Source organism: Rhineura floridana, chromosome 3, assembly GCF_030035675.1.
Source record: "Rhineura floridana isolate rRhiFlo1 chromosome 3, rRhiFlo1.hap2, whole genome shotgun sequence".
NCBI classification, from domain to species: domain Eukaryota; kingdom Metazoa; phylum Chordata; class Lepidosauria; order Squamata; family Rhineuridae; genus Rhineura; species Rhineura floridana.
Genome location: NC_084482.1, coordinates 188,168,514 through 188,179,447, shown reverse-complemented (window position 1 = coordinate 188,179,447; position 10,934 = coordinate 188,168,514). Strand labels below are relative to the sequence as shown.

General features: G+C 40.5%; 1 protein-coding gene across 10 annotated transcripts in view; it reads right to left on the bottom strand.

The window, feature by feature from the left end:
- ARIH2 (ariadne RBR E3 ubiquitin protein ligase 2) overlaps positions 1-10,934 on the bottom strand; it is a 60,519-nt gene that overhangs the window by 20,038 nt on the left and 29,547 nt on the right. For all 10 annotated transcript variants that reach the window (XM_061618798.1, XM_061618795.1, XM_061618797.1 and 7 more), the window contains 2 exons: positions 1,490-1,557; positions 1,008-1,071 (listed from right to left, as the gene is read on the bottom strand). In XM_061618798.1, coding sequence (XP_061474782.1) covers positions 1,008-1,071; positions 1,490-1,557 — 132 coding nt within the window. The remainder of the gene's footprint in view (positions 1-1,007; positions 1,072-1,489; positions 1,558-10,934) is intronic.

Genomic DNA, 10,934 nt, shown 5'->3' with positions numbered 1-10,934 from the left:
ATGCCTCCCTGTTTTAAAATGCTTGCACTCTAGGTAAGGGCTGGGGAACCTGTGGCACTACAAATGTTGGACTCCAGCTCCCATCAACCCCAGCTAACACAGGCAATGGTCAGGGATGATGGGAATTGTAATCAAGCAATATCTGGAGAGCCACAGGCTCCCCATCTCAATCTATAGGGTAAGCACTATGGACATGTTGAGAGCAGCTTAATGTATTTCAAGTAAAAGAGGAGAAGCACTGCTAGACATGATATCTAGGATAGCAAAGAGCTGAGCCAGTTGCTCAGCACAGTATTGGGTACATTACAGGTGACAGCACAGCAGCAAGGTTGTTTTTCAGCTCAGGGCAAGTACATCACCATCAAATTCATTTATAGTTTAATATAACTCAACAGACATTTCCAACTTGCACATTCTGTTTAGAGCATGCAGGGAGCTACCTTTTAAGCATTCTTGGATCCCTGAGATATACAAAAGTCTTAATCAGACCCTTGGAATAACTTCAGAGCCATTAAACCATTAAACCATTTTCCATGCCAATTTGTCTGTCCTTATCACTGAAAGTTTTCTAGATGCAAGTGATCTTTGTTTGAAACTGAAAAGGCTGCCTTCTTCCAGCCTCTCCTAGCCATGCTTCAATATAACACAGCTCAGGGTCACTTTCAAAAATGACTATGACAATGCCAGAGAACTAGTTCTGTACTCTGAAGATTAAAACTAAAGATCCTGGCCACCTCTGCTGTACAACTGGTAGCTAAAGTCCATTTGTTTGCTTTCTGTGGCAAACTCTCAGAGATCCAACTGAGAGATCCATTTTTAGCCTGCAAGGTCAGGCTTTCAGCTTTGTGTCAGATTATTATTATTGAATTGACAAGAGCCTCATCTCTTCTGCAGAGGACCAGCACAAGATAAGCCAGCAGAAAGCAGACCAGGAGGCAAGAACTGGTCTTCCAAGGACTATACAAGGAGTTATAATGTCAAGCTTTCCAGAACAGCCAGTTACTTACGTGTTTGGATGAGGCAGGCTGAACTCGTGCTTCCATTAGCAACTGGACAGAATTGGACTTGTGCCTGAAAGCCAGAAAGAGTGAAAACTTTAAATCAGCACAGAGCCATGGTTGTGGAATTGAGGAAACACAGCTATAGATTTTTGGGGAAATGCCTATGCTCATAATGAATCATTTATTCAGTGTCACGCCACCAAGAAAGGGAGCCCATTAGTACTTCATTATTATAAATTAAGTATGAGGCTGAGAAAAATTCCTTTCCTAAACCAAGGCCTGCCAATGAACCATATTCTTCATCAACCATGGTCCATTATCTTTTTTTTCAATTTTCAAAGTGTCCAGCACCTGGATACTTGAAAATTAAGCCTCAAGTGCACATGGAATTGCAACCCTAGAAATGGCTCACAGAAAAAGAAAACAAGGTACTCTACGGGCCATAAAAAAGTAACTAATAATACTCTACAGCTTGAACACATGCTTACCTTTCCAAGATTTCTGAGATTTGCCAATGGAAGCTAACTAATACAAGCTTAGCAACTGCATGAGATACCTAAAGAAAGAAAGAAAAAATGCAGATTAAATTAACATGGCAAACATTTTTACTGGAAGGATATATCTATCTTTACAGAACAAGGCCAATTTGTACTTTGACAATGCTACTAATACGCCTGAGAAAAAACAAAGATCTCTTCCTGTCAATCATTTCCCCATCAGCCACCATGCTACAAAGTTTTCTACTTAGGTCTCAACAGAAGCATTAATCCATGCCAAGGGCTACATATAGTCTGCTCTAGAAATATAGGAAGCTGCCTTATAATGAGTCAGACCATTGGTCTATCTAGCTCTATATTGTCTACACTGACTGGAAGCAGCAGTTCTCCAGAGTTTCAGGTAAGGGATCTTTCCAGCCTGACCTGGAGATGCTGGGGATCAAACATGGGACCTTCTGCATGCAAATCATATGCTCTACCCCTGAGCTGTGGCCATTTCTCCATAAAAGCCTCTAAAATCAGCACTAAATGGAAATCCAAAGCCTGCATTCACAAAAGGTGATTCTAGTCAAAGGGTGCATGAGTATACCTCATAGCAGGATCTAATGAGAGGAGGGGGCAGTACAGTAACAAAGCAGATGAGCGAACTGCAGCATAGTCCAATTATTCACTGTCTCCACACTGTCAGAGCAATTTATAATGGTAAAGAACTGCTACTTTTATATAATATGCCCACTAACATTGTTCTATGAGGCACTCACACACAATATACAATTAAAATACAGTAAGCTAAACACAATGGACAGAATCCAATGCTTCAAGACTGGACTTTTGCTCAAGCTACAGGACTGCACACACTCCAAATGTGCTCCAGAAGCTCCCCAACTCTCTGGAGCAAATTTTCAGGCATGCGAGGGACTATTGGGGGAGGGGAGGAAGATGAAGTTCTGTTGTGTGAGCAGAAGTTCATTCCACATATGCATAGACAGCATTGGATACAAGCCAAAATCAAAAGATGCAGTCTAAAAATTCCAGCAGAAAGAATAAAGGTAGACGATGACAACAACAGAATCACAACAAAGGCAGTGCTCTTTGTTTTTTAAAAATCTGTGGGTTTGCTGTTTAAAAGGATCTAGGAAAACAATGTGTTTTTCATCTGGCACTGAAATGACTGCAAAGAAAATACCAGGAGAGCCTCTCTGGGAAGGCATTCCAAAACTGGGATGCTACAAGCAATGAAGGCCCTGTCCCTGGTAGCCACATGTTTCACATCACTTGGCAGGAACAACTGAAGAAGGACCTCTGAAGATAATCAAGGTTTGAGTAGGTATATGTGGGAAAATGTGGTATTCCAGGTGCCTGGGCCCAAACTGTTCAGTGCTTTAAAGCACAGGTAGATAGCCTGAGATCCTGTGGGGCAGGGCAACCCCCAATTTCATTTAATATAAGAAAATGGATCCCCCAAGGATCAGTACTGAGACAGGTGCTTTTTAGCTTGTTTATAAATGACCCGGAGTTAGGAGTGAACAATGAAATAGCCAAGTTTGCTGATGTTCAGGGACCGCAGGGAGCTCCAAAACACTTTCTCCAAACTGGGTGAATGAGCATCAAAATGGAAAATGCAATTCAATGTAAGCAAGTGTAAAGTAATGCACATTGGGGCAAAAATCCTAACTTCATATATATGCTTATGGAGTCTGAACTGAGGGTGACTGATCAGAAATGACACATTGGGGTTGTGGTGGATAGATTGATGAAAATATTGATGCAGCGTGTAGCAGCTGTGAAAAAGGCAAAGTCCAAGCAAGAGATCATTAGGAAAGGGATTAAACATAAATCTGCCAGTATCATAATACCCTTATACAAGTCTATGAACACACTTTGAATACTGCATACTGTTCTGCTTGTCACACACTGAAAAAGATACTGTAGATCTGGAAAACATTCAGAAAACAGCATCCAAAATATGCAACACCTCTATGAGAAAAGGTTACAACATTTGGGGCTTTTCAGTTTTTTAAAAAAGGTGAAGGGGGGGAACCATGATGGAGGTGTATAAAGTTATACATTGTATGAAAAAGCAGATAATACTAGAGCCCAGAGCCATCCAGTGAAGGTGAATGTTGGAAGTTTCAGGACAAACAAAAGAAAGTACTTCTTCACCTGTGCAGAGTTAAACTATGGAATTTGTCCTCACAAGATTTAGAGATGGCCATTGACTTGGATGGCTTTAAAAGGGGACTGGACAAAGTCATGAAGGATAAGGCTATCAATGGCTAATAATCATGAAAATTGCATGTACTACCTCCACCATACTGCTGCAGAATGTCAGTTGCTGGGCAACAGAAGTGGGGAAAGTGCATAATGGGTAACTGCAGAGCATGATGGGTAACTGCAGCAAAGCTATCTCCATCCAACTACGGCAGCAGCTGGTGCATCAGCTGAAGGTAACAAAAGGCACTCCTAATCAGAGAGACCCCTTAGTGGTTTCTAGTAACAGTACAGTAGAGCCCTGCTGCCCGGCGTTCCGCTAATGCGGCAGCTTTCCTCCCCTCTTTTAAAGCCGCTTTTGCGGCATTTTGCAGCATTTTTGTGTCATTTTTGCGCAACGCGCCCCATTAAAGTCAATGGGGTTCCGCTTTGCAGTGATTTCCGCTTTACGGCGGGGGTCCAGAACGGAACCCACCATTTAAGCAGGGCCCTACTGTACTGGATCAATACACCTCCTACACATATACACAGAGAGACTATAATGTAGCACAAGGGCCTATGTGATGTAATCCAGTAGGAGTTTTGGACTAACTGGGAGACCTGGGCTCAAATTCAATCCACTCCAGATTTTTTTGATAACTGAAATTATGCAAGCAGAAGAATGTATTTCACACACAGAAAATAAGGTTCTCTTTGCCAAGCAATAGCTTTAACAGCGTTGCCCAAGACTCCATTGATTCAAGTGCTGTGATAGCCAGGGGAGAATTATGTACCCCCAAATGGGTGGCTTGAACAGGTTTCATATTATAAAGTACCTGCAGCGTGCAAGCACAGCACAGGCTTGGGTGTCAGCGCCTCTCATAGGAGGCAGGTGCCTGTAAAACTGATTAGCAGGAAAAGTACTACAAGCTAGAATCATCCTATGCTCTAGTGCCAGATGGGTTGTGTGACCTTCATCCCAGCACTTGATTTCTCCATTCCTTCCATCAGGCCCAGCTGGAAATGGAACACTGCAAGCATGCATATGACTCAATATAGCATCTTTAATGAACTTCTGGAGGGGGGAAAATAAGCTGCTTGGTAGGGCCCATTAATAAGCACTGGAAGAAGGTTTGCCTTCTTCTGGTTCTTCCTTATGCACTGAAACAGGAAGTAAAGGCTGAGAAAAATGGCTGTGGTTCCTTTCAGTTCCTCAGTCTCCTTACAGAAAAGGACACACACCAACAACCTGCATGTGAATTTCACTCTTGGAACTGTTCCTTCCTGTTTCTCAGGGTGTTGTGACTTTCTGAATAATGAATTACTAGCTCAGGTGTAAGAGTGCTGACATGGGATGAAACCATTTTTTAAAAACTGTTAACAGCTGTCAGCAATTCACAATTCAAATCTGAGATTAACTGGCAAATTGTTGTCCTTATCTGTCTGGTGAAACTCCACCTAACGGTGGTAATTTTTGATGGAAGAAATGCAGCCATAAAGATGAACAGTAGCCGAACAACTGACAAGTGATCGTTATTATCAGGGCCAGCCCCAGACATGGCAGAGCCCTTGGGCACAAGCCTGCCCCAGGCTCCAGCGCTCCCCTTCTGCGATTCGCAACAGGATTGCTGCCGCGGATCACACGTCGAGAGCTCCAGAGCCACCGCCATTCCCTTGCTCAACCTAACTTTCTTGGCTGTTGTGCGGTTGCGTGCGCAGCGCTGCCCTTAACCAAGATGGCGGCCGAGGTTTCCCTAAGGAACTCAAGCCTCTGCCGCCATCTTGGCTGATGGCAGGGATGCGCACATGTAGCCTCGGCCTCCATCTTGGTTAAGGGCAGCGCTGCATGCGAAACTGCACAACAGCCGAGAAAGGTAGGTTGAGCAAGGGAATGGCAGGGGATCCAGAGCTCTCACCGTGCGATCCGCAGCAGCAATCCAAAGTATCGTACCAGAAAATGGTTCTAACAGTTGAGCCCTTTGGTGGTAATAACAGGTCTTTTTCTGCACTATATATATATATATATAGTTAATAATGAACTACTATCTCATTCAGCATTTTTTAAACCCAGCACAACTTCTAAACTTATTCTATGTTTCTCCCCCCCCCCCTCAACACCAGCTACTTGTTTGCTGGGCAGGTCCTTGTCTCACTTATTTATTATTTCATTTATATCCTGCCCTTCCTCCCTAGGAGCCTAAGAACTTCTATTCTTCTCTGTCAAAGGAGGATAGAGCAGGGGCAGGCAGACAGACACATACACAGACCAAGTTTTGCCGTGTTAACTCAAAATAACCTTGAGCCTAAATCTATGGTGGATGGCACTCACTATGTTCTCAGGATGGGAATGGTTTGGGGGCCATGGCTGCCCCATTGGGGGTGGATAAGTTCCATAGGATGGGGAAGAAGAGATGGGACTACCTGCTCAGAAGTAGTTATTTTTGCATACCTTCTGGTATTTTGTGTATTGTATCTTTGTGGATGTTGCCTTGGTTTGTTGCAATTGATGGGGGTTGATTTTGTTTTCTTGTTTGCTGATATTTTGTTGATACTACCATGTAATACTATGTGAAATGGATAAGTGAATTTTATTAATTTGTTTTTAGTTATATTTTCAGTTGTTAAAGGATGGCAATATGATTTTAGTATTTTGTCATTTCTATGGGTTGTAAACCACTGTGAATATAGTAAGGTGGTATACAAGTGAGAAACGAAGTGACTACTTTGTTGCGAAGAACAGGACTGGAGATGCTCTTTCCTTCAGCTGCTGCCTGAACACTCTCTGAGAGCCTGAGATTCCAAGTCGTGGAATAATTTCAATGTCAGCATAACAATCATTTCTCCAGTTTGATCACATGTCCCCAAATGCACACCAACCTACTAGTTTAGAGGAGAAATGGCTCCCGAGTCAATCTCATTGGCATTCAAACACAGGTCCATTCTGTCCTTAACATAAGTGTATACTGTAACTTAAAATGTGTACTTTTCAAAGCATTTATCTGTAAAATATACATTTTGTACTCATCTTTTATGTATAATACTTATTTTTCATATGAACCTCAAGAATGCCTTGCAAAATCCAGAGAAGCAGTACAAGAAAAATGGCAAGGTGGTACATGTCCTATGGAGGATTAAAAAGATTAAGCCACAAAAGAAAGCTGAATGTTGGGAGATGTCAATACTACAATCTGTTGCAGATATGGTAGAACTGTCTGATGTTACAAACGTTTTGGACACAAATATTTAAAGAAATAACAGATGCAGAGGTATCATTAGACCCCTATTAAAATCCTGCTCGGCAGGGAATTGGATCACGATGAAAAATAGTTTATTAATTATGAAAGGCAGCAAAAATATGACAGGCTCGGTACTGGAAGAAAACAGAGGTGCCAAAAATAATGAAGTTGGAAACAAAATGTTGGATGTTAATCAAGTCATTACTGGACCCTACACATTTTCATATGGCAGTTAGGTTAGAAGTAGATGTGCAGAACAGAGCAGCCAGAGTGAAGCCATGATGAATTAAGATGGAGGACAATTTCACGTTGTGATGTCATTTTTGGTTGCAGGCTGCTTCCAATTTTGTGAATATTGCACTTTCTACTGCCAAAGGAGAGCTTGGTACAAAGCTGCTGAGCAGCCAAAATAATGTTGAAGTGAAAGAATAATAAAATGTATGTTGAGTTGACACTATGCAAAAGGATACTGCTTGGAAAATCACTGATGCAAGGGTCTTAGGTACTCATTTTATCCCCCTCCCAGACAGATTATGATAATTCATGGACTGTGTATTTGTGGGGTTCCACCCACAATTATTAAAATTCATCTTCAATTATTGGACGATTCCAACCTCCTGATCTAAGTTTGCTGGGAGATATAAAGGGATGTATTTACTCTTTAGAAAAAAAGCTTTTTCATTTGAGGGGGGAATTGCCTTTGGATTGCTTTTTCTTCTTTTCTTGCTGCTATCTGCTCTGCTTTCACATAGCTAAAGGCTTCAGGCCTACCCATAGGTAACTATGTTTTCTTTATTCTAATATTCTAGGAAACTTTAGTAGAAATTTGCAAGTAGTGGGCTGGAGGGAGTTAAGAGGGAAAATATTTTATTTATTCTGTTATTTCATACTTTGTTTTAATTAATTAGCTTATGCAAATATATATATCACATATCATTTTAACGTATTTTCTAAATTACTTTACATTGCTGTAATGTCAAAGTATTATCTTTGTTTTGTTTCATATCAATCCCATAATACCAATATAACTTTCAGTAGTTCATTTACGATTGTATCATGGTTTTTCATTACAAAAACTATTCTTATGAACTTCACACCTTTAATAAACCGGTGTATTCATTCCAGTTATAATTTGGAGTTTGTGTTTTCTCCCTGTTTCACCAGGTTCCTGCTGAGCAAATAGAATCAGGGTGAAGAATCCAATGAAGGCTGATGCATGGGCCTTGACTGGATCTACTAATTTAGAATTTAGTACTTTATTTTCATTGGAAATTGGTTAAATCTGCAAAATTGGGTTAAAAACAAAGAGAAAGGGGTTGAAAAGAATTGGGTTTTTTATGTATTATGGTAGAACTCCCCTATAGATGTTATGAAGTGGATAAAATTGATGGAGAAGAGTGGCTATTTTAAGGAAGAATTAAAATAATTGACCTATGTAGTGAATCCTAAAGCACATTAAGAGCTTTTAAATTTTTTAGATGATATTTTAGGTTTTTTAAATTATGAAATTTATATTTGTAACAGATATTGGCAAGTAGTGTAATGAAACTGATTTTTTTCTTTAGTATTTTTTCTATTTTGACTGATATTTCTAAAATTTTGACACTGAATTAAAAAGTTAACTTTCTAAAAAAGCGAAATCCACAAAAGTGCATAATTAGACTAGGAGTTGTGTTTCAATCTGCAAGCAAGTTTGGGAGGGCCAAATCGGGGTGATCCACTGTAAAAGTAGGCCAAATGTATTCTTCCCCACATCCCTCGGTCAGTGACAATCATAAGGAAGAATGCAGTTTGAGAATGGCAAGTATAAAAGCCCTAAGAAGCAGATGTCAGGAGGTGGCATCCCATGGAGCACCTTTCAGCAACCTCTCCTCAATGCAGTGCCCTACTCACTCCTAAATCTGTTCTAGAAGGTCTTGTAACCTTCTGAAGCATATTTAGAGGGGGCTAGGGAGCTGCAGAAGGGAGGGGGCATCACAAAAAATTGCATCCCCACCCCCAATTCCACTGATGGATTCCCTTGCATTAGCAGACAGTCACCACTGGATACCACCCAAGCACTTTATTCACTGTGTACCAAATTAGACTGTAGACTGAAAGAGGATCTCTGGTTAAATCTTAAAACAATGTGTATTTAATCTACATGCACCAGCCTTATCTCAACTGCTCTCACACACAGTTGAAATCTCTACCAGAGGCGCAACTAGCAAGACTCAATCTTTAAGACCAGAAACTTGAGATGGAGAGAACCCCAAAGCAAGTCCCCACCAAAGTATTCTAGATGGATATTGACTTCATTAAATTTCTCTTTAAGTTTTGAGTAATAATTCCAGAAACAGGATTAAAATATAAGCCCACGTCAACAGTTTTTAGTGCAGCTCATATAGCCCATATTCAGGTGCCAATGATTTTTATTATATTTAACATTAATGAATGCTTGAAATGTCCTGCCTTTTAAGTTTATTTAATTTGCCTACTTCAAAAAAGTATCAAGGGGACAATAAGGTAAGTCAGTATCACTAACCCTGCTTGCCACCCTGGGCTCCTGCTGGAAGGAAGGGTGGGATATAAATTAAATAATAAATAAATAACCATATATTGCAAAGACAAAGGAAGTGGCTTGTTTAATGCAATTACAGAAATTTCATCCTGGAACCTTGAGTGCACAGCTATCTACAGTAGTACATTAGCTCTAATTCTATGCACATTTATTCAGCAAAATGACTCCAAAGTGTTGCTTGAATGAATGGCAATTGCTGATTTCCATCAATTCTTCCTCCGGAAATGAACCACAACTTTCAACAGGGACTTTCTGGTTCACAACTCACACATTTAAGCCACTAGTCTCTGGGCTTTTTAATTTGGAAAAGAGACAAGTGGATGTGGGGGGAATGATAAAAGGTTTATAAAATTATGCATTATGCAGAGAAAGTGTATAGAGCAAAGTTTTTCTCAGTCTCTCATAATACTAGAACCCAGAGTTCTCCAATAAAAATGAAGCTGAAAGTTGGAAGATTCAGGACAAACAGAAGTACTTTTTCACACAGGACAGAGTTAAACCATGCAATTCAGTCCCATAAGAGGTGGTAATGGCCACCAATTTGGATGGCTTTAAAAGAGAATTAGACAAATGAAGATTAAGGCTATTTATAGCTACTAGCCACAATGACTCCAGTGTCGGAGATAGGATACTTCTTCTTATTTTTATTATTATTATTAGAATTTATTACTCGCCCTTCACCCAAAGGTCCTAGGATAAGTTACAACAATTTTAAAACACATAATTAAAAACAGTTAAAAACAATCTAAACATCACCACAGAAAATAGGGTGGGTCCTAAAAATATACATCTCAGGTGTCAAAGACCAGGTTAAAGAGGTGTGTCTTTGGCAATCACTGGAAGTTGTACAATGAAGTGGCCAGATGCACCTTGGTAGGGAGGGAACTCTACAGCTTAGGGGCTGCCACAGAGAACGCCCTCTCCAGGCCACCCCCCCAAATTTGTGAGGGTAGCAGAACGACCAAAAAGGCCCCCTCTGCTGATCTCAACACTCGAGAGTTGAGGAGGGAAGGAAGCGGTCTTTCCGTTATTTGGGACCCAAGTTGTTTAAGGCTTCAAGTGTATGGCTAACTGGTTTTACATCTTAATAGCTTAATTCTGTTTTAATGCTGATGTTTATGTTTATATGTTCTTAATGATATGTACTTACTTTTATTTGGAAGCCGCCTTGAGTTCCAGTTTGGAAAATGGGCGGGGTATAAATAAAGATAATAATAATAATAATTCAAACACTAAACGTGAGCACCATGAACTGGGACCGGAAACAAACTTGCAATCAATGCAGCTGTTTTAAAATGAGTTATATGAGTTCTAAAGGGAAATGCCTCTCCTGATTCAGATGGAATAAAGTGGTAGGGATGGGTGTCATCTGCATATTATTGATGGCACCTCACTCAAAATCTCCTGATGACTGCTCCCAGTGGCTTCAGATAGATGCTATGAGGGGACA